This window comes from Clinocottus analis, unplaced genomic scaffold (genome assembly GCF_023055335.1).
Source record: "Clinocottus analis isolate CAN_PGR_092001 unplaced genomic scaffold, fCliAna1.0.p SCAF_24, whole genome shotgun sequence".
NCBI classification, from domain to species: Eukaryota; Metazoa; Chordata; class Actinopteri; order Perciformes; family Cottidae; genus Clinocottus; species Clinocottus analis.
Window position 1 is genome coordinate 5,075,032 of NW_027175976.1, and position 24,747 is coordinate 5,099,778.

The 24,747-nt window shown below is 48.7% G+C and overlaps 1 protein-coding gene across 1 annotated transcript in view; it reads left to right on the plus strand.

The window, feature by feature from the left end:
- The first annotated feature begins 1,175 nt into the window (after positions 1-1,175).
- LOC137793994 (partitioning defective 3 homolog B-like) overlaps positions 1,176-24,747 on the plus strand; it is a 109,384-nt gene continuing 85,812 nt past the window's right edge. Inside the window, exons 1-3 of the mRNA XM_068590502.1 lie at positions 1,176-1,452; positions 6,799-6,900; positions 21,110-21,278. Coding sequence (XP_068446603.1) covers positions 1,336-1,452; positions 6,799-6,900; positions 21,110-21,278 — 388 coding nt within the window. The 5' untranslated portion in view covers positions 1,176-1,335. The remainder of the gene's footprint in view (positions 1,453-6,798; positions 6,901-21,109; positions 21,279-24,747) is intronic.

Sequence of the window (24,747 nt, forward strand, 5' to 3'; positions counted from 1 at the left end):
TGTGTGTGTGTGTGTGTGAGTGTGTGTGAGTGTGTGTGTGTGTGTGTGTGTGTGTGTGTGAGACCGACTACAGGGGGATTAGGAAGAGTTAGGCTGACATTATTCTCTGCAAATGTGGACAGTTTACCTCTGTCATATAATATAAGATGACTCCACAGTAGTATGTTGACGCACACATTATGGCACATATTAAAATGTATAATATTTGATAATTTTTATTAAGGTGGAGGTAATTTTAACCGTGTTAATTAATTGTACACACACAGCCTGTATAAGTCAACAGGGGATTTACAGGCTGTGTATGCACATCGGCCATTTATAATGTAGCTCACAAAAATACCTGGGAAATAAATGCACAATATCTGCCTCTGATTAAATAATATATATGTTTTTAATCTCAGCTATGACCCCAGCACCTGACTGAAGTGATGTCATGGTAGCATATTGCTGCAGTTTGGCTGACCTTTCAACCTGATGTTGTGATGTGTTTAGATGGGAAGGATGAAACTGTCCGGAGGAACTGATGGTTAATTATGGTCACATGACCTGCTTGTTGCGTTTATAATAAATTGTGTATATTCTATTTCGGAGCGGTCCAAAACCTGAATAAATGTGCTAGTAAAGTTAAGAGTAATCTAAATGAAATACGACTGTGGCTCATGAGGATATTTTATATTTGAAAGTCATTCCGATCCAATTTTTGTTTATGTTTAGTTTATTACATGACATAACCAACTGCATTCAAATGCATTACTTAATGAAAACAGTGTTATTGGATGTTCATTGTCCAACATGCGTTTCTCTCAAAAACCTCAAACTCCATCAAATACATTAAACTTCTTCAGAGAAACAATTTGAAGAAGAAACATCAACGAGATCCAGACGTAAACAGAAGCAAACGAACGAACTAAACACCAGGTGAGCGACTGCGAGCAGTGGGAATGCAGTTTCCTGAAGCGCCAGAGCCGCTGTGATTTCTTCCGGGTTCCTCGCGCAGTTTGTTTTGTTTGGGTGGATCCGCGCGGCGCTCGTGCAATGACAGAAACTCGTCGCGCTCCGCGGCTGTAAACCTCCTGCGTGTTTGCTTCACGGCAAGCAAACGACAACTTCACGTTAATAAATAAACGAGCATGCCGTGCGCGCGCGTCGTCGCTCGGTAGAGGCGGACACACACAGTGACTTCATCGACTTGAGACACCTGTTGCTCCAGTTTCGGCAGACAGGTGCCACCTTCCTCGCCCCAACCAGGCAGCCGCTCCCGGGGTCGAGACGCCGACCTGAAACTTGGATTAATTGCGTTACTATTCTCACAACATTTGACCTTCACCGGCCGCCATGAAAGTCACGGTGACGTTCGGGGACACCGCGGTGGTGGTTCCCTGCAAAGCTGCGTGGACCGTCCGGGATTTAATCGACCAAGCCACGCGCAGGTACCGCAGGATTTTGGAGCAGGTAAACACCCTTCAAACCGTCACTTACTCCGTTTCCTCCTGGCTCTCTCTCTCCACCCTGTCCCACGGGACACAATATGTGTTTTATTCCACTTATTCTTCATGTTTTTAAAAGAGCAATGGCTCCCATAACTTGGTTATGGTGTCACGTGACCCATACGTGTTCATACTTTTAAAGCATCGTTAGAGACAGAAAACTCTTTATTTGGTCACACATTGAGTAGAGTTTGCTTCACTGAAGTCTCTTTTTAAAAATGTGACTTTTATTTAAGTTTTGTTGATTTGTAAATAATATGTTTTGCACTTTTTGATGGTCAAGCAACTCAAGAAGAAAACCATCACAGGAGGTTGCAGTCATGCCTCAATAGACCAGAATGCAGTGCAGCTGCAGAATTTGTAGGATACTGAGTAAGGGCTGTGACTGGCACATGCATCAACTGGAAGACAACAAAAACAAAAACAAAACAAACTCTTGTGGTTGCCTTCTGCCTCCGTGCAACATCTGGATGCACAACTTTCATACCTGGGATGAAAAGCATTCTGGGAAAATGCACCTCATCACAAAATGTTTCCTGCACTGGTGTGAAGTGTTGTTCTGAATGTCCCACATGTACACAAACATACCCCCACACCCTCCCGCCCTCCACCTCCCTGATGCTGCAATCACTTGAGCATTAATCACTCCGCCGAACTGACCTTTGACTAATCAGCCGCCGTGTATGTGCACGCTGTCCCGGTGTGATAGCGTGCCGATGTGAGTCTCCTGTGAGGATGTGAGTGGCGCCGGGCCGCAGCCCTTCGGCTGTCTCCCTGTACAATGGCTCCCTGTTTTAAGCCCCTGGTATCTCAGCGGGCAGGTGGGAGTTTGCTGTTTGATGCCCCTCAACGTGGCCGCAGTCGGGAACGCGCGCTGCTGCGGACAGGAGGCTTTTGTCCCAAGAGTGATTGGGGATTAGGATTGGTGACAGGTCCGGGTCTTATCGGTTGGCTGGTCCCCCCCACCCCCTCCCTCTCCCTCCAATTCAGCCCTTCCACCCACTCTGAGGCAAAAAAAAGCTGGCTTGTGGAGATGTAAGATGCTCGCGCGGAAGGATGGATTGGATTCCTCTCAGGGAAGGAGCACACGTAAACACCTGAATAGCAACACACACACACACACACACACACACACACACACACCTCATCTTGCCCGGTGTCCCCTGAGCTGTCACATCTCTGCTTCACTGACAGCCACGGCCGTGCCCGCTCCGCTCGGCCGCCCCTGTCGATGCTTTGCGAGACGCCGCCCTCGCCACGCGAGCTGAATCCGGCTAAACGCTGAGCGTGCCCCCGGCCTCCTGATTGCTTTTCACAGAGCATTTTAATTAGGAAGAGCCGTTGCTGACTCAGCAGTCCGTTGCCTCCTCCTCCTAATAGAAGCAGGGCGCCGTGAGGACAGTCCAGCTGCTGGAGAGGACCGACTAGATCTGACCGGATGAGCCGGCTGCTCCTGCCAGCAGAATCCACTTAGCGGTCACATTAACCGCACATTTCTCCACTCACCGGCCTCGTTGCTGACAGCAGGGACGATGTCAAGAAAACAGGGTTTAATCGCCGAGAATGTGTGTGTGTGTGTGTGTGTGTGTGTCTGTGTGTGTGTGTTGGGGAACAGGATTCTGCAGACCTCCTTCATTATCAAGTTGTTTTAACGTAATCTCGGGCGTGACTCTGTACGCGTGTGCAGCTGCTTTGGTGTATCCGTTGTTGAGGAAATGTTATCATGTTAAGTGACAAAAGCCTCTTAACGAACAGCCATACGTGTTATACAGTTGTTAAATCACACTGTATGAATGTGTATCGTGAAACATGACAGAGATGTTTCCTCATAGCGCTTCCGCACATTTTTCCATCACTGTTATTGTGATGAAGTCTGGGAGAGTTGTGTAAAGATTTGCACCCCGAGGCCTGATATGTAGAAAATGATGTCCTATTTCTAGCTCTAAATATGTGTCTGCCTTCAACGCACAACTTAAACTCAATTTACAAAGATTTGAATCCACAAACTTTTACATTTGAAACACTGTAACACTTTTATTTTGAAAAATGTTATTGCAGATGACCTTTTGACTCATCATTTCAAGTCTTCTTCCAAGCGTGTGTGTGTGTGTGTGTGTGTGTGTGTGTGTGTGTGTGGTACCAGCATGTAAGCTGTGAGTACTGTGTGTTCTCAGGGGAGGGGAGGAAGTACAGGTACTGTAGCTGTCTCTCCTTGTCCCGTGATCTGTCTGTCTCTGCAGGTTCAGTTCAGATTACAGCCCCCATACTGACACCTGACAGTGCACTAACCAAGCTGGATGTACTTTGCCCTCCTCCTCCTCCTCTTCCTCCTCCTCCTCCACCAAAAAAAAAGTTGTCCAGTATCTGCGTCAGAACTCAGCTATGCAAAAGGCATTTATTGTGGCCATTCAAACGTTTGTGTGTCATTGTGCTTTTATTTTTCAGGCTTGGCCGGCTACATTCCTCAGACTATTGTAACAGCACATTCGAACTTTGCGTCGCGTTAGACTCTCTCCTCCCTGAAGGAAAAATACTTCAAGTAGCCGTGCTGCAACAAAGCAGCATCCCGAGGCTCGCTGAAGGGCAGTGTGGCGGGACAGATGCCCGCTGGCACGCGACTTTAAACTCAGTCCTTAGTCCAGGGACGTGAAAGGAGGAGAAAGAAACCTGACGGAAAACTGCTTCAGCAAGATGTCACAACCCCAAATAGTGTGTTTAGAAACCGTCTGCTGTGCAGCATTTGGGAGTCTTCTTGGTCCTTGATGATGGAAGAACGTCAACGGCCGCAAAGCTCACGCGACCTTCATCGCGTCATCGGTTCCTTCCTTGAAACCACGGCGTCCCTTTCTCTCCCTCCACTCGCACCGGTGGCGCTTCGTCATTCTTGAGTGTTTTCCCTTTTGCTCACCAGCCGGGGGGTGAAGATATTGCTTTAAATGACGGTTGTGGGGAAGGGGTAATTGTGTAATTTGCAGGGAATTTACTCTTCGAACTGTCACGGTGATTTTCCTCCGCTGTTGACTGACTGACTCGCGACTCCTTTTGTTTTCCCTCTGTGTCACGGGAAGAGTTCAAGATACAAAAGGGAATTACCAGGGATTGACAACGAGGGACTTCAGAGGAGACTTCTTTTTTTTTTTATTCATCCACTCGCTCCTCTCCATAGATTACTTTCCCTCTGAAGTGTCATGCATCCAGCCCTTTTCATCACGAGGCAGAAAGAGAGGGTGGAGAGAAGTGTGTTTTTCCGGTTGAGGAAACGGGTGCAAATATATGCCAGAGGTGATGCTAATTAACACTCAGGCACCACTGCGTGCCGATCCACTGACGCGAAATTTGAAAAATCACACTCATACTTCTTATATCATAAAGGTGTGTGTCGTAATGCTGGCGATGTCGCCGCAAAGGAGCCAATTACTGCGCTTCGCTCCAGCTGCGCGCTGCTGACACCACACACACACACACACACACACACACATACACACAGTGGGAAGAGCGTCGGTTAGAGGCAGAAGAATGCCGGCGGTCGTTCAGGTCGGACCGGTTTTTCTAGCGAGGTGTAAATGCTTTGCCGTGAGGTCTTTGCTACATCTGTGCGCCACTGGTTTCTGGTACAATGGTAACAGATCTATTAAAATCCACTGAAATTAGTTTGAAGCAATGTCCCTTTATTTTGTAAGGTCATCCGTCTCCATCTCAAGCTGAAACAGCAGGTGAGATAAGTAGCGCCCATACAGAAAGCCTATTTCGGAAAAGTCCAAGCACCCAAATAATTCACGTGACCCTCGCCTCGCACATCCTCTGGGCCCTTTGGGGTTACCCTGCATTGCTTGCCTCCCTCTGAGTTTCCTTACATTTGCACAAATGGAGCCGTGAGTTACTGTGGCTTCCCCCTCCCTGCGTGCATTTCATTGCATGCATGCCGTTGCATTGTGGGAAAGACTCCATCATGTTTGCATGCAAGTTGTCTCACTGCCCCTTTCTCTCGTTGCGGGCACCTCTGAAGAAAGGGACACGACCATTTGTTTTTTAGGAGAATGGACAAGGCCCATTGTGCAAGACAGACACTCTCTCTTTTTTTTCCTTTTTGGGCCCCGTAATACACATTCGGGTGCAGCGGAGCAGGAAGGAGCCCATTCACTACGGTTCGCAGTGATGCAGCAGAAGCCTCTCGCTGGGTCTCAGCCAAAGTCATTCCAGCCTCCTCCTCCGGCTTATTGCCCAGAGCTGGTAATTTAGCTGCTAATGGAGTTTTGTGTCGCTCTGGACAGATTGCTTATTGGTATGGGCACTTCCTAATGGGCTATTTTCTACTGCACACATTGTTAGAAACGATAAAGGCTCGTCAAAGATTTCTTAGTTGAGAAATTACTTTTAATAGAAGTGTTGGGGGGCGGAGGGGGAGAAATCGCAAACATGTGTTTGCTCGGGCTGCATTTTGGTCTTATCTTAAAATGCCGGCTTACTCTTCCGACGCTCTCACAGGAAAAAGGGGAAGATGCTATTGTTCGCGTACTTCTCTGTTGATTTTGACGACAGCACAACAGATCACAGATTGCAGCTCAGCCCCGGGGGCCTTATCAACAGCGGTCGGAGCGACCGGCCCCGGGTACTTCCTGCTCTGTGGGGCGCGGCCGCTCTGACCGCCGCCCTCGACGGTGAAGGCGAAAGCGGCCCACCACCGCTCCCCGCAGGGCGGCGAAACTAATCGAAACTGAGGGGAAGAAAACGCCCCCATCCTCCCGTCCGCCCTCATGTTCACATTCCTCTGCACATACTGCACTCGATGTTGTGCAATGTAGGTCATGTGCTGCAAAGGTACCTGCCGCAGGAACAGCGAGGCTGCTGGGGGATCTGGATGGATGTGCGGTTGTTCTGTTGACTGACATTTGCTGCTGTAAACATTCATATTGGAGCACAATGGTTTATTATTTTTTTTTACCAGATATAAGATATGGTAAAACAATGAATTGAACCAATTAAAACAGAGCTCTGTAAAGTGTGTGTGTGTGTGTGTGTGCGTGTGTGTGTGTGTGTGTATGTGTGTGTGTGTGTGTGTGTGTGTGTCCCATCTGGAATCCTTTTGTAAAAATGTCTTAACGTGAACGACTTAAACTAATCAGGTTGTGTGTGTTTTTATTTTGGCCTTAATTCTAATTAATCCCAGTATTACCAGTTAAAGACATCCGAAACAGACTCACTGGCTGTTACTTTTCTCAGTTTAATTGTACAGTTAAATAAAAAATAAATTAAAAAAAACATAACGATGTTCCTTCTGTTGTGCTCTGATGCTATTGTTTTGTGTCCCCAGTACGAGGACAGTGAAGTGCAGACCCACCACTTGACGTACATGGACGGAGGGATCATGGACATGGACGACCTGCTGTGTGACCTGGTGGAAGACCGGGAGAAGGTGAGGTTCTTCTTGTCATTATGCGTATGGGGGCACCATCCTGGTTTGAATCCACAACACATTGCCGCCTTGGCGTCTGACAGACAGCGACGTCCGATAGCCGCGCATTAGAGTCTGGCAATGGATTTATTTTGACTCTTTTTGCAAAAGTCTCCAGCCTGGCAGGATGACAGGAAGTCCAACAAACAACGTATTTGTAAATCCAAATCGTGGTTAGCTTGTCACTGCTTGTGAGCAGTTTTAAAATGACTCAACACCAAAATGTTTTGTTTTGTATGCTGCAAAAGAAAAAAAAGAAGAAGAAAGAAACATCAACCGTGGTTTGATCGCATCATACAACACGCATTACTTCTTTTTCTCCTCCTCTTCCCTCTGTTTCTTTGTTGTTAGTAGGAGTGGTGACGTCGCCGTGTGCTTTTTAGCTGTCATGCTCATTTTCACCGAGGCGGATGAAAGGACATCAATTTCAGGTTTTAAAACAAATCAAGAAACGAGAAGTCCCCCTAAAACGTTCAGGGATTAGAGCCGGGCTGGCGGTTAAATGCGCTCCATTCACACTCGGGCACAGACGGCGGCCCCGATTCCTATGAAGAGCCCATTTCTATTCCTCTCGCTAATTTCCCCATGAATGCATTCCCAAGATGTGCTAATAAACCGCCCCGAAATCCATATTCATAAGCCCCGGGCCCAGACGGAAGATGAATTATCAACACTTAGTCAGCAAGGAGGCCGAATGAAATGTAAAATGGAATATTCCTCCGACCCTGTACCGCGCGGTAACAATGGTGTTTTAAGCTGCGTGTACAATGGAGCGCGTGCCAAAGCAGGTTTATGCATGTAGGACTGCGAGTTTGGCAAAATACTCTTCTTTGGGGGGGAGGAAAGAAAGGGGGACAGAGCTAAATAATAGATGTGTAAACTTGGTGGAGATTTTCAACTGTGGGGAAGTTTTTTTTTTTTTTGCAATCACAGAGAACAGAAGCTTCATTTTTCCCGGCATGATGGGATTATAATCATAAGATCTGTTTTATTTGTGCATGAGAGGATGAGTCTGGCGTGGATTTTAATGACTCATTTCTCTCTTTCTCCCCTCTTCCCCCTCGCTCCCCCGACTGAAAACTTACTTTCTTGTCGGAGTGATGACGACGATGAAGTGTCACAGATCAAATCCCGCTCTCGCATTTGATCCGATTCCCTCACTAACAAGTCGCCGTCGCCGCCGCCGCCGACTCGTGCTGCGGTGCTCTTTGTGATTAGGGGCTCCGCTGAGCAAACGCAGGAACTGTCTAATTTACCTTTTTTGTTTCTTTTACTCTCTCGGCTTTCACCCAATTCTCCAGACCCCCCCCACCCCCCACCCCTCCCTTCCCTCTCTTCCTCCCTACGGCTTTCATCTCGCTCCTCATTTCATCCTTTTGTTTTTTCGCCCGCTGATGAAAAAGATAGCACGCTGACGAGGACGGGCGGGCGCACGTGATCCTCGTAACGTGCCAGTCATCCGGCTTATCTGCGGGCTTCCAACCGGCGTCGGCTCTCAGATTAATGAGCTGTGCCTGGCGTTCTTGATTAGTCCGACTCCCTTTTGTTTGTCTACGTTTTCATAACCTCGCCGCCAGATTCTATCTTTAGTGCTTCGCTTTCCTTTTCTTTTCCTTTTTTTGTGTTGTTTTTGTTCTGTTATTGTGGCCGACGCTGTTTCCCCATCAATCATACAGGAGTGGTCCCATTGTGAGGGCCCTCCACCGCACAGCGGGGGCCCTGTGTTAGCCGCGGATGCTAATGAGAGATAATGGTACGTTATTTGTACGCCGAGTGGTTAGCTTAGCCCGCGAGTCCAGACCTCTTCATCTGGGCCGGCCCCCGACCATTACTCAACGCTCACACACTCGCACACTGTCGCACACACACACACACACGTCTGCTGTCTCCGCCGCCCCGCGCCGAACCACAGGCAGCCGTGCGGCATAGCATGTTAGCATTATTGTCCATGGAAGGAGCGCCACTGGTGGTTGATGAGGGCGGAGATGAGGGGGCGGCTGTGATTTGATTACAGCTCCCCCCCCCGCCCCGTGCCTCCTGCATCTGCGAACATGCACACACACACACACATACACACGCTACGTTCATTAGCACCCCGCCCACCACCATCTCGAGACACACCGGCCACCAGCCTCCTCATGAATATTAATATCAATCTGATGAATGCGAGGAAGACCACGGGCTGTTGGCTGAGGTGTGACCGCAGACACACACACAGTACACACTCGCAGACACAAAAGACCACAGTGTGAAGAGAGCAGGTCACAGTTCAGTCAATTATACTATGAAGCTCTCCTCTACTTTGACCCTTTACTGTGTGTGTGTGTGTGTGTGTGTGTCTGTGTCTGTGTGTGTGTGTGTCAGCTCTCAGAAGACCACCACTTTGTTAATGGTTCGTAAAAGCGGGCGGATATAACAGCTTTTTCGATCTCTTCCTCTTTTGTCACGCTGCGAGGTCAAATGGCTGTAGCTCGGAGGCTAGTTAACCTGCTTCATCCTCCGTCAGTGTGTGTTCACACACACACACATGCCGAGCCGCCGCCATTACCCTTATAAGTCTGGACGGCACACGGGAGCTGCCAGGCAGGCTGTCCAATGCCAGCGTGCCATTAACACCCCGGCTTTTATTTCAGCAGGCTCTCCTGTACGTGGCCACCATTTACGCGGCTGCTGCTTCCTGTGTCCGTCGGCGAGATGATGCTCCACGTGGCGCGAATGAGCCGCCACGGAGATGCCGTTTGATTAGGAGGCCGTCTTCGCGCCGTTTCCCCGACGTGCAACGGGAATCTGAATGTCAAACATGTGCGAGTGTCCCCTCTTGTCACGGTCGATCTCCTCCAGAACGGGGATTAAGCTCAGGGAGCATAACGTCGCCTCATAAGTGGCCTGTCACTCCTCATTCAACGTGTACACACACACAAACACACACACACACACACACACTGTTCCACACGGGCCGTGTTGTCGATGAGGATGTGGGGGGGATATAACATATAACAAAAAGTCAACCTTCCATCCCAATTCAGCCGAACGAGAAATCTAATTTCATGGGAAATTTAATAGAAAAAAAAAAACGGGGGAATGATTTCCTCCATCTCACTTTAATTAGCCCTCTCTTTTTTTTTTTAATCACTGCGCCTACAAGGCGTCCACAAGCCTCCTGTGTGGTCTCTGCTCGCTGTAAATGGCGGGGGGTGGCGTATTCCAGCTGATATCTCTCCGAAATGTCAACCGCTTGATCACGGGGTCCATCTCCCATCATCCATCTCTCGTGCCGGCGCGTCGCGGGTGGAGGACGCGATGCCGAGAAGAAAAATGAGTCGGGGCCCCACGGAAATACATTCTGATATTTAAAGTAGGTCCTGAGCATCTTTCATATCCCATCCAAAGGAAAGGACTCCTCTTTGAATACTTTCTTCCATATTTAGTTCATATTTCTCAAACTAAGGTTATATATTTTGTACTGTTATACACAGGCTCATGCAGATTACACAATGCTGCTGCAGATGTAATTCCCACCAGTTACGTAGCGGGATTCGCCTGAAGTCATTTATCTCATGTCAGACGTCGGCTCCTCTGACAGACGACAACAAGGCGTCGCTTCAAACGCGCTCAAAAAGTTCCGTGAATGGGAGCGTGATTGCGAGGCGCAGACGTGCTGATTAGCCTTTTGACGCCTCGGTGACATCTCGCTCCCTCACCTCCGTCCCCCCCCTCCCCATTCACCGCTGCCGTTTTGATTGGCACCCGAATAGTCCCCGCAACTCGGCGGCCCCCGTGTGAATGGCCAGTGATGAGCGGGAGCACGAGGTTCAAATGCGCTGATTAGAAAATGTCACGGCGGGGCAAGTTTATTTCTATAGCACGTTTGGTACACAAAGGCGATTCAAAGTTCTTTGCGTGACATGCCGAGGCCACGAGGATGGACGGAAATTTGGACGGAGGCATTTAAATACGAAGTAAAAGAATAGGAGGTGGTTGAAAAGGCAATTGAAAAGTTCAGTGTTTAAGGCGTGAAAGTTAAAGGTGGTCATAGTTGCTGCTCGTCTAATGGAAGGTCACAGTGGTGCACAGACATTACGGTAAATGCTGCTTCTCCCCCTGAGAGCTGCCAGAGATGTATTTCCCCAAATATCATTCTAACCATGATCCATATGTCTGCAACTGTGTCTGTCTGACACATTTTAATACTCACTAGAAGTCTGCTGTGGACTATGAACACGCCCGGTGTGTAAAATGAGCCGGCCGTAGTTCATGTGGAGCTGCTCATGACGTAACTCCTGTCGTCTGCTTAATTGATTTTTTTTTTTTTTAATATTCCAGCAAAAAGAACATTTATTTCTTTAGGTTGCCGCCAAAGCCCAGAGGCTACAGACATGCAGAGATTTGATTGGGGGGGCTTTTCAGTCAGTTATTCTCATTATCTTAAGACATATTTATAAACATTGTCTGACTAGAATTGTTTTTAAAAATTACAATTACAGGGCAAACTTCCCTGAATCTGATGTATTTAGACTCATTTTATACCTGAAGTCCTCCGCCATGAGCACTTGAAGCAGGAAGTTTGCTGCCTGCATAGTTCATAAATAGCGTGACCTTCATAAAGACTTGTTGCCGAGCTATTGAATTAGATGGAGGGGAGAGGAGTTCCCGCTGCTTTGTCCTTATCTTGTGTTTATTCTGCGCTCACTCTCCAACGTCAATTATACATTCATATATTCAAATCTCCCGTAAACATCCAGTATATTGAATGAAGTCAGATTATCTCAGTTGCCTGCAGATCAGATCAGATCAGACCGAAGCGGTTGACTGTTTTGCCCGGCGGGACTCGGTCACTTGAGCTGATTTCATCATATCTCATCAGCCTTGACCTTGATTCAACCCCCCATCTCTTTCCCACCATCTGAGCACCACGGCAGCTCTTCATCTGATTATATTCAATTAAAAACACACACACACATTCAGCAAACCTTGTTTGATTGTAATCACGACGCGGGACCTCGAGGAGGGCTTAAGGAGAAGGAGCTCTCGCCGTGCCCGTCTGCTTTTCATTTAAGTTTTCTCTCAAAGTTGCACTTTCGCAATTTTAATTCCTGCAGACGATCCGTCGCTCCACCTTTTTTTTTTTTTTCCCCGACTTTGAATGATGGCGCCTCTCCAAAGTCATTTGTCAGATCGCTGAAGCAAAAGGCCGGGGATTTAGTTTCGGATAAGGCGCCGTTTCTATTCCCCACCCTCGTGCGGAGGTGTGTGTGAGACTCTCAGAGGCCACGCGGGGTCATTGCGCCCCCTCAGATCTCGTCCTTTTGCCGGTCCTCCTCCTGTTAATCACAGGGCCTCTATGTTGCCCTCCGTGTCGCCATCACACCACCTTTTAGCTCCTAATGGAGTGAGACGGTCAGGCCGCAACCTGACCTGCTGTGGGGTGTATGCGTGTATGTGTGTGTGTGTGTGGGGGGGGGGTTCAGCTCAATGCCGAGGTCAGAGGTGACACACGTGAGCGTGGCAGGAGGGGATGTGCGAGAGGCAGTCGTGTCGCATCAATACGCACGCCGACATCAAGAGAACTCGAGCTTGTGAGGGTCGTCAGCGTTAGCAGAGGAGCTAATCACGTCCGGCTAATGGTCCATCAACTTGTTTACAGCAAATCTACTCTCTGACCTCACCGGCCTCACGCCATCTGTTTTCCTGGATGACTTTGCCGTAGAAGAGAGTGTGTGTGTGTGTGTGTGTGTGTGTGTGTGTGTGTGTGTGTGTGTGTGTGTGAGTGTGTGTCCCCTCCGCTCGCCGAGTCTCCGCTCACTCCAGCGGCTAATAACTCAAATCAGCGGAAAGTCACACTCCTGGACGTGTGTCTGTGTGTAAGTGTGCACTGCCACCGCAGCTCGAGGATAAATGCTGGTGATACTGAGTCCAACTCATTTAGGTTTGAGTATTTAATGATTTCTGGTGCAATTACACAGCTGAAGCCGCATCTGCGTCCGCTGTGTCGCAGCCGCTATTGTTATTATTCCCTCCTATTTTTCTCGTGCCCGTCGCCGAGCTGATTGGGTTAATGAATGGAGCTCTGTGGGCAGTAATGTGTCTAAATAGGCCACTTGAATTATTAGGCAGCTCGCACTGGACATGGGAGGGGCTTGTGGGAAGGATGATGATGATATTGGATATTAAAGGCAGTTGGTCTCACAGATAAAACTATAAATTCCCATTACATGTCTCTAATTGTTAGTTTTTGTCCGCCCTGCGGTCTAAACCATATATGAAGAAAGACTTTATTATATGTACCAGGAATACATACAGTATGCATATATAAATCGGCAAATGTGATGCTCTACCCTGATCTAGTTTATTTATTTTTGTCCAAAGCGATCATTCATATATTTATATTGCAAGTGACCACATGGTAGTGACAATAGATGAGGTATTGCAGCTTTAATTTACATCTCGTGACGTTGTTCCAAAGTTCTGATGTGTATCTGGAGTAAAAACATTCAGGTGGTGTAAACCTGAGGAGAACCCGGCTCATATAGAAGAAGAAGAAGACAGAAACTCGATGATGACAAGCTCATATGAACTGTTGTTATTAATATGCGGATTCCTTTTCCTTCGTGATCAAACTGTCCGAGCGCCATCCCCTCATCGGATGTTACCGGAGAGCCGAGCGAGCAGTCGGCGCTGCAGCCTCGTCACCTTCCCACAAACTGATGGATGCTGCTGTCGGCTGCCGGTTTGTACTTTTTGCGGCTCGCAGACATGAGCCGCCGCACGAATCCCACTTTTTCACTCTAGGCTTTGATGTTGAGTCAATAACTATCTAATAAGGCGTGTTGGAAGGAACACGCATGTTGATGGGTGCAGGAGAAATCTCCGGGTGAGGGCTTTTTTCCCTTCTCTCTCTTCCCTCAAACACCTTCGGGCTGTGAGTGATGTTGGCTCTCCATGGCAACGGCAAGTACCGTGTGTCAGTAATGTATCGTTCACGAATATATATATATATATATATATATATATATATATATATATATATATATATATATATATATATATATATATATTACGCTCAGTTGTGGAGGAGGGCAGAGTGTTTTCCTCTAAAGAAGAAACATTCTTTCAAAGCTTTTTGGTCATCGTGGATACAGCGGAGAACTGGTATTAATTATTGATAATTGGATGAATTATAATACTGAAAAACATCCTTAAGGTCATTTCAAACCTCCGTAAAGGAAAAGGAAAAGCGAGAGAAAGGGGCGACGTATGGTATGAAAGTCTAATGTCAAGGGAGGGCAAAATGGAGGAGGAGGTGGAGGCGGCGGAGGAGGAGGGAGGGGCAGCCTGTGGAGGAGAGAGCCACAGGTGAGAGGGCAAAAGCCTCGCAGCTCAGAGTTAATCACTCCTTCTATTTCTCTGTCAGATCCCGGGAGGAAGGGAGGGGAAAGAGGGAGGATGGATGGATGCGGAAGGAGGAGGGAGGAGGTTGGAGGGAGCAGCTGGCCCTGCAAAGGCCACAGGGAGAAGAAAGCTGATGATTAGACTCTGACTTTTGGGGGAAGAGAGCTGGAATGTGCACGCTTTTTAATACGCGATTATGACGGAAAGGCTCGCAAGCGTCTGCGTGCCGAGTGAGCCGAGGGAGCGCAGCGGCTTCCTCCCGGGAGCTCGGGACCGGTGTTACCACGGCGTATGTTTGCGCTGCGGGAGTGACGAACGAGCCGGTTGGATGTTCGTGTTGCCGGCGGCCTGAGAAATACGAAGCCCGGAGCTCCCCTGTCACCCACACCCTCCTCCTCCTCATCCTCCTGCTCTTTCTCTCCCCACAGCCTCTCGGCCGTGTGTGATTTATGAAGAGTTTACCCTCTCCCTTTATGAGTGTGCATAAATAATAATGTGGCCTTTCACCGCGCAATGCCGCCACCGCAGTGCCTCAGCTGGTGTGTGTGCGCGCGTGTGCGCGCGACTGGTGCACACATGCTCCACCGCGGTGGCTCATGCGACGGATGAGGGGGGGGAGAAAGAGAGAGGGAGTAAGAGAGAGAGAGAGAGAGGGAACGATAACTGGAAACCTTTTTGGCACTGTGCCTATACAATCGGCTTCGAGCTCTTTTCTCCCAAACATCGCCAAAACTGTGATTTATCGCCGCAAATAAAGTTTCATTTCAAACCCGAGCTGTCAATAATTAATCACAGATCCAAATCTTCGAGGTCGAAAGACGTATTTTTGGATTTGCGCTCAAATAATTGGTCGAATAAGTGTGGTTCACACACAGCTGGACCGTCAGCTGCAACCTTTGCCTGGGAGAGATTCCTGCATATGATAATTAACCCTAACAGAAGAAATGAGCCAATAAACCGTGTGTATGCTAAAAACCTCATTGTTGGTATTGTTCCTGGACAGACTGAATAGATTGTGGTAATTCCCGGCAAGTAGCAGGATCCAGATTTCCAGCATGCGTCCCTAATGTGAGCATGTTACATATAATTTCTATTATATGGCCTCTAAACTCGATCTTGATCCCAGTCCTCATATAAAAACATGTGGCAATAAGAGTCTTATCGACATCATATAACTACCATTTCAGCCTATAAATGTTTTCTCGACTTTGCACATATTTCTTCACGGAGTTGAATGAACACGCTTGGAGCGAAAAGGAGCGTCAAGAATGTGGATGTGTTTCTCTCTCTGTGGGACACAAACACGAGTCAATGTTTCACTTCTCACCCCTGACCTTCTGCAGCTTCTTTTTTTATTTTGTTTCGTTTGCCACTTTGTGAAACGCTCTGTGTGAGGTCGGAGTCGCCATGTTCTTTTAGACCGTTTAGATCGGGCCTCCGGAAGCTCCAGAGACGTCACATTCCTCACATTCGGAAAGAGGGAAACGCTCAGAGGTTCAAGCGGTGATGTCATTATAGTTTGACGAGACCTGACAAGTTGGATTGTGCATCCGTTTGTGTGCTGCAGTTCATGAGCGGGAGGCCGCGTGTGTCTCTGCGGCTGCTGCTCTAATCTTGAATGTGCAGTCATTTAATTGTGTGTGTGTGTGTGTGTGTGTGTGTGTTTCCCTAGAGGTAATACTCTACATCTGCTAGTGTGCTATAGGTTCAGGCTGAAAGAGAAGCAGGATTAGCCCTGCTCTCACCGGTAATGCTCCCAATTTTCTACTTGTTTAACTAACACAGGCCTCACATTCCTCTGTTGGCCCTGGAAAGTGTGTGTGTTTAGTGTGTGTGTGTGTTTAGTGTACAGTGTGTGCCCTTGAACATGGGTTAGGTTTTGGTATGCATTGTGAGCCTCTCAGCGTACCACAAGTTGTTCGTTACTGAAGTAGAAACGCCACCGAAGAGAATCACGATTAACTGCTTGTTGATTTATTTTTTATTTATGTCTTAAAAGGCAAATAACCGCCCGGCGGCCTGCGCCTTGTTGCAAATCGATTGGCATTTCCCCCCGCGTGCCGCCCCGTAGCGCTACCATTTCCCGCTCGGTGAGGGCGAGGCGCTTCTCCCTCCTCCCCTTTACCTGTGCGCCGTCAATATTCATCACGCTTCACGAACCACGGAGAAGCCCATTCTCCTCGCATCCGCTCCGCTCTTTGTTCATCTGACTCGTACACACACACACACACACACACACACACACACACACACACAGACACACAGAGGGGATATTTCCCCCTGACTCTCCGTGCTCTCCTCGCTCCTCAGCCGCTTGGGAAAACAAAACAACAACAAGCGACGCCCGGATGTTTGGGAGCCACGCAGTGGGGAGAAAGTATCCGCTCTTTGTGCACGACGCGGTTCCTCATCGTGCAGTTTAAGCCCTTTTGGCGACGCGGCGGGTTCAGGAAGCGTCGGGGAGTGAAGTCGAGAGAGGGAGGTTCAGGCCCTGTGATTTAGATTTTAGCGCGTGAAAAAGCAGGTGTCTAAAACTGTCTTTGTAAACCTTTACTTTAGTAAAGAACGAAGAGCGTGTGTGTGTGTTAGTCTCTCTCTCTCTCTCTCTCTCCCTCTCTCTCTCCCTCCGTGTGTGTGCGTGTGTGTGAGATGATTGGGTTACCGCACTTGCTGTCAGGACGCCGCGCGCTCCTTCTGAATTATGCATCTCTCGTTCAAAGAAAGAATGAAGAATAGCGAGAGAGGGAGAAAACGGAGGAGAGAGAGAGGAAGGGAGGTGCTGGGGGGGGGTGGGGGGGGCAGTCGTAAGATAAATGACAACAGCACAAAAGCAGAGCATCTCAATAGACTGGTAACACACACACACACACACACACACACAGCAGTGCTAGACAGCAATGAGAGAGGAGAAGAAAAATGGGTTGATTAGTACCAGCAGATGAAATAGGGAAGTGTGTATGTTTGTTTGTGAGTGGTGTGTGTCTCTGTGTGTATATGTGTGCTGCTGATGCTTATGTAAAGACCAGAGGCTGTACTGGTCCCAGCATGCAGTGGTGATCCACTAAAGCAAGGTGGCACTGTTCATCCTCACTGTGAGAAAAGTGCGGGTCAGATTGCTTCCACGTATAAAACCGCTCCGACCGTGTATTTTTTTTTTTTCAATAATGGCATTATGCCGCGCGTGATCGCATATGTGTGTGTATGAGTGTGTGTCCATGCTGAACATACATCCCCCACAGTGTGTCTTATACGGGGTGTGCCGCATTTAGCTAATTAATTTTGAGCAAGTGCATGAATTATTAAAGACGCTCAAGTGTTCCGGCTGTGATTTGCAACATGTAAACACCGTGCACTGTTTGCAGCAGCTGAGCTCCGTTCACATGCCCGCTATGAAAAAAAAAAAAAAAAAGCTCTGCATCTGATTTGAAAGCAATGCTCTCAACAACAACAACAACAACAACAACGGGTCCATTCATCGACCGCAGTGAAGAAATCCTGACATCATGAAGCACTTTTGCTTCATGATGTCCACTTCCCAGCCGCTCCAACCGCACGGCGCAGCGGCCCCGGAGCTGCTGGGAGAGTGTCCCCTGAAGTATTGGTTGAACATCTGGAGCAATATCACAGTATCAACCGGGGACTACTTCATCTTGAACATAATAGTTTACAATCCGTCCCTTCAGAGTTCTGAAGGTAGAGAGTCGCAGCTGTGGCCTCCAGCGGGAATAGACCCTTTCTTTAAATGTTTTTTTCTCGACGTTGGTTAATGACTCTCACCTCCCTGACTGCATCCAGCTTACTCTCAGTTCAGGAAAGTCATTTAAAGGCATTCGTTTGTTCCTCCAGAACACTGAAGGAATCCCGACTGCGGCGGCGACGACAATGGAAGTGAATGCAACAACTCCTGTGATCCCCATCGTGAAGCGATGTCCTCAAACCCCCCCCTCTCCCCCGTCTTGTGTTGTCGCTTTGATTGAGAGCAAGCCGAATCCCTCACATTGTGTGTTTTTTAATCTGCTCGGGCAAAGAATAGAAAAAGAAGGTGCAACGAAAATGAAATTCACACGGCATCAATGTGAATCACAACGAAGCGGCATGATCATTTGTCGTATGATGGGACGTGTGTGTGTGTGTGTGGGTGTGCGCTCGCCTTTTCCATGAAACAAGTGTGTTTGTCTGCCGTGGGCCGCGTGAAGTCTAACGATTTTACTACACGAGCGCTCGAGGCGGTGTGAAGCCACAGAGACGCGGTGTTTATCTCTCGTCATGCGTGTTATTGTATGTGGCTTTCACGTGTGTCACGATAATCGCTTTGGGTCTGCGAACACACACACACACACACAGTCTCCCGTGCAAGTCCGGTCATGTTGGATACAAGGCGCCGCATCGTGATTTACACAAGATCATAACATGACGATATGAAGGGTTCAGCCGTTTGTGTTGTGTACGGGTACCAGTGTGTGTGTGTGTGTGTTATGGAAATGAGACAAAGGGGTCACATTATTCAGCAGTAGTTGACATGCAGGCTCCCCAGGTCCATATCAATATCCCCCCACAGACGCAGAAAGGAGAAATAAGGCGATTTGTTTCCTAGAATACTAATGACAGTCAGGAGGGACGCAGAGAAAGCTACGCTTTAAGTAAACACACTGTGAGCCGTTCAAGGTGTTGTTTTTTCTTCTTATTCTTCATCCCGGGGCTCCACATGAGCACGTTGGTGTTTGAAGGACTGGATTTTAAATCACTGCGTGCTTTTTAAAAAATATATACACACAGTAATAATAATGATCAGTGATGCTGAAATGTCCCGTCTGCATCCAGCTTCTTCAGTAGCACATTAAACAAAGCGGTTCTGCAACAACAGGGGACACATCCTACGATGTATTAAAGGGCCGGTTCGCCCAATCAGCGGCGAGACGAAAACACTGGCAAACGCAGGTTTCGGTTTAGTGTGTGAAATCGTGGATTTTGATTGGACGTGGCCTCGGAAACGGTCGAGTTGAAGTCGATGAGTCAAAAAGCTGGAGTCTGAAATACAGCCCCTCAATAAACAGCTCCGCTTGTTTCCCAAAGGAAGCAATACGTGATTAATTTAGTTGATGGCTGGCGTTTGATTGAGCGATGAGTGGAAGCAGCGGGGCGGCTTTCGTCTGCGTCGCTCCGCGCCGGTGTCGGCCGTAAAGAAAACAACCCTCCCGGAAAGCAAATCATCATCAGCGCGCCGCACATTAAAAGAAGTCGTCGTGCCAAACCAATAAATTGTTTTTGAGAGCAGCTCGTTGCTTTGTTTCTCTGTGTGTGTGTGTGTGTGTGTGTGTGTGTGTGTGTGTGTGTGTGTGTGTGTGTGTGTGTGTGTGTGTGTGTGTGTGTGTGTCGCGTGCACACGTCACATTACGCTCCGAGACTTCAGCTTTGATTGATGCTGTCAGCGAGTTTGGAGAGAACGAGATGGAGGCCCAGGGAGGGCCGGAGATAAGGAAAGGGAGAGAGAGAGGGAGAGGGAGAGAGAGGGAGAGAGAGAGGGGAGCAGATAAAGAAGAGAGAAAAAGAGAGAGAGAAGCATCCATCAAGTGGCCAATCGGATTGTTTTCCTGGCGTTCGGCCTTTTCTTTTTCTCTCTTCTTCACATCTGCCAGCCCCTCAATTCTGCATCTTTCCTTCAACTCTCGTTCTCTAAAGCTCACACGCGCACATAAACACACACACAAACACACACACAAACGCACACAGAAGTTGAACCTCCTTTGCGTGGCGTCAGCTCGGTGTCACGAGGATATTGAATCACGGCAGGTTGAGGTGAGAGCCGTCGCAGCGTGATGGATGATACATATTTTGCCGCCTCGTTCGTGCTTATTGTTTACACATCACACACACACACACATACACACACACACACACACACACACACACACACACACACACACTTTGTTGTTAATTGACGTCCTCCACTTGTTTGTTGTTTTTATTTCCATCCCTGGTTTCCATTGCAGTTATTGCTTTTCATTAAGTGGTCATTTCCTTCGCCGGCGCCGTCTAATGAGAGCGTCACGCCGCCACGCGCCCATTTATCAAACCACGCGGCGGCGATTGCACGGCCTTGGCACACACACATACACACACACACACACGTGCACTCGTTCCCCATTTCAATCTATCTGCCATCATGTCCCTGTCTCAATTAGGATTGTTTGTCGTTCCTCTGCCCTCCATCCCCTATTCATTTGCCCCCCTACCGCCGCCTCATCGTTGCAGCCGCGTCATCGTGTTTGACAGCTTCTCATTCTCGTGTCGGATCTCATTTGACTGCTAATTCCACACGAGCACACCTCGCCCGCGTGCGCGCGAGAACTCCTTCTCTGCGAAACCCGGCCCCCGCTGGTCAGATTCAGTTCAAAATGGAGGAAGTCATTGTGTCGCCGAAGTGGCATCTGCTGTGAGAGGTTTGAATCCAGCTCTGTTTCCTTGCCACGCACACACACACACACACACACACACACACACACACACACACACACACACACACGCGCGCACACACTTGGCAGGACGAAGCAGGCTGCATCCCCAATGTTGGCAAGATGAATCGCACGAAAGCCTCTCTGTGATCACGGCGCAGCGGAGACGCCACGCAACCTGGCCGCGTGTTTCGCAGCTTGTTCACACGCCAGGCGTCGCATTTGTTGTCCCCGGGGGGAGCGCCCGCTCAATCCAGGGCGTTTTTTTTTTTTTAAAAACAGCTCGGAGCAGTTCGGCTGCAGCTTGACTCTCCCGTTGTCTCTTCCAGCTCGTGGCGGTGTTCGACGTCCAGCGCGGGAGGACGGAGAGTCCCGGCGAGACCGTGTCCAACGGCTTCTCCAGCGCCGCGCCCAGCCCCGAACCGCTCCACTACTTCTCCCACCTGCAGCAGCCAATCAGAGGAGAGATCGAAGTCAACGAGGCCGTCCTCAAAGCCAGTATGTCAGATCTGCTTAAAAACAACTACTCTGTACTGTACACCAGATGTTCCAGTTTTAAACGCCGGAGAAGATTTCGGCAGAAATCTCGACGGCTGTCGAACTGACGCGACGGCCAATCAACACATTGTTCTTTGTGTGTGTGTGTGAAAATGTATCGTGTTGAAACAGCAGGAGATGTGGATGTGTGTGTGTGAGAGAGAGAGGGAGAATAGTCAGAAAATACATTTATGGAACAGCTGTATGTGAACCTGCTGCGTGAAGAGGGAGGTTTTTTTCTCTCTTCCTCTTGTGTGTTGCCTGTAACTTGACTGCGTGTGAAAACAGATGCAGCGTTGATGCCACGTTCTCTCCCGCCGTCCTCACTTCGTCGCTCTTTACATACACTAGTTTTCACACGCGGATCAGCCGAGGGACGCAAATGAGACACAACAACAACGACGACGCGACGAACATGATATCTATACGACGATATCTTCTTGAGACGGGTAAACTCCGATTCCGCTCGTATGACTCCTGTTAAACACGACACAGACAATCGCTTCTCTCTTTGTCTGCATACGTCCTGCAGGGAATTTGTGACTTCATGTTTTCTTGTGAGGTCACAGGTCAGGGTCTTGTGAGGTCACAGATAAAAAATATATATATAAAGAGACTGAAAAAACACCTCTGAGGTTCTCAGCGGTTCAGTGAGTTGCTCAAGGTCTCTTCTGCGAGTCAAAATGTAAGTGAGAATGACTGTGTGTGTGTGTGTGTGTGTGTGTGTGTGTGTGCTCCCAGTCAAAACAGCGTTTTAAGCAGCTTTTTAAAGGAGCGTGGAATGACAGATTTGGTTTGTAAGATACTTGGTCATGGGGCATCTCCAGTGGGAAACTTCATCACAAGTCAAGTCAGCCAGCAGCCTGAGGGACCCTCTGGGGGAATATCTGCTCTGTCTCGGCTGCCGTCGCTCTGGCTGTAGATACATTTCAGTGTAAATAATCTAGATTTGAGTCTGTCTCCCGTTCCTACTGCGCTGCCTTGTGTTGGTTACGTTTAGCTATGACTGGAGAGGATAAAGGATTAAAAGAGACCGACGGAAAGGGGGTCTGTCTAATCACTGGGCCTCCCCTTTTCATTCTCCTCCCTCCATCTGTTTCCACAGTGAGCCTCCGCCATACACACACCTGCCCCTCGCCACCCCTCGCCCTCTGCCCGCTCTCGCCCTCTAGCCCCTTTTACCGGCCTCCCTCTCCAGACCCGTCCAGACGTTTCTCGCCTACTCTACTATTCAGCTTCAACCACCTGCCATGCGGCTCCCCATCCCCACCCGGCCCACTAGACCCTGACCCGTCCGACCCCCAACCTTCCTCCCCAACCGATGCCTCCTCCATCACCCGCGCCGTCTCTGCGTGGCTTCCAGCTCTAACTAGATTAGCACTGTAGCCAGTTAGCATGCCCGGGGTCCAGCAGAGCGTGAATGGACTAATTCCAGCCCCCCCATCCTGTCCTAAACCCAGTGGGACCTCTTCCTAACCACACACCCCCTTCCCAAACCCTGACTAACTTAGTTATGATGTGACCCTGTGACGACCCCTCATATAAAGCCAGACTCATGCAATGAGGCAGCTTTTGTCATTTTGACACGCACACGCACACACAATTAGACAAAAGAATCCCAGCATGCAAGTTAAACAACCAAACCGGTCGCCCGTCCACCGCTGGGAAGATCTTTCCAGTGCGAACAGTTTCCTCGGCGTCCATCGAGGATACCTGTCTGTAGACTTGCTTTGAAATCAATAAACAAGCTTCAGATCTCGCCTGATTAAAAACAAATCAAATCTAAAATAATTCAGTTGTTGTCTCTCCGTGGCAGTGGTTTGCCGTGCAAACAGGAAGCACTAATTCAAGATGACTTTACTTGATTTGCACGAAACGTAATCAAGTGCAAGGGTAAAGCGTTCCTGTTCCTCCTCACCCAAAGCATGATGGGAACTCTAACTCCAAACCCACTCTTCTCAAATGGAATTTAGAGAGAGCGTTTTGCTTTTGTTCAAATTTATTTTCTTTGACCCTGTTTCATTAAATACATCCTTGACACTGTCGTCCATTTAGGACACTGACGAGGTCAAACTGTGTAAAAACATGTATCGTAAAAGATGCGTTGATTGTATTCCATGGGACTCTAAATGAAAGTACTCAAAGAGTTAAACTAGACGAGACAAAAGCAATGAAGGCTGTCAGGTACAGGACGTAAACTCAAACTTCAATCAGAGCCAACATTGCCTGATCGCTATATTACTGCGGCATTGTCAGACGTCAACCCATTGATCAACAAATCAACTGCTGGGAGGAGTTGGGCCGCTTTAATCACACTCATCACCTTAATCCGATCACTCCACAATAATCTGGTTACATGCGGGCATGTAATCGCGCCGAGTGGCGGCGGACGGGGCGAGGGCGTAATTCAGTAATCAGTCGGGCATCCAAGTGTGTGTGTCGGGTTGGACCGCTTGTTTGCACAGGGTGATTGGACCTCACACTGCCCCGGTGGGATGATTAGACCGGCATTGATCCGCTGCCACTCGCGCCCACACACACACGCACTCACACACACTCACGCACTCACACACTCTTACACTCCTAGGAAAAGAGTCCTTATCGCATCATCCCATGAGCAGCCTGAGCCACGCTGCTCAATCGATTGGGAAAGAAGCAAGACCACCCTGGCTTGTAGCAGCTTGACAACGCGCACACGCGCGTCCACACACACACACAGACACGCACACACACACTGTCTCTCATGCAGAGTAGTATATATAAACACAGGAGCCGTTTGTGTTAAATGCACGTGTACATGCGTGCATTCATACCTTGCACGCATGCTTGCGCATGCAAATTTAAAGGCACGTAGACACACACACACACACACACACACACACACACACACACACAGTCACACACAGTCAGAGAGAAACATGATGCCTCCTTGTTTTCATCCTGGCCCGGCGGTGAACTGCAGATCTCTCACGGAGCAAAAAACAAGAGGAAATTCCTAAAATAAACCTCCTCGTTCACAGAATTTGTAGATGGAGAGTCGAAGGCTCTCAAGGCCCCTTCAGGGTCCCTCCAATAAAACTTGAGGGGAGGAACAACACACTTTTTCGATGCGCTTCACCGTTTGTTTCTCCGGCCTTGAAGCGCCTGCTGAGACGGGTCCGTCGGGGTGGCGTTGTATTTAAAGGGGCGGGGCACCCTGTGGTTGCGGCTGCGCAGTCGGCATGAAATTACCCGACTTGAAATAGACCCGAAGTTACAGAGCTTCTTCCTCCTCTTCACCCTTTTGGCAGGAGACGGCATGTTTAAGTTAGCAAATGTGTGGGATCTTAAAATAAACGCAAAGTGACTGAGTGATGTTCAGCTGCAGATGCTGCTTCAGGAGCAGATCTCTGTTTCCGTAAGTTGTAACTTTGACTTTAAGGATGCAAAA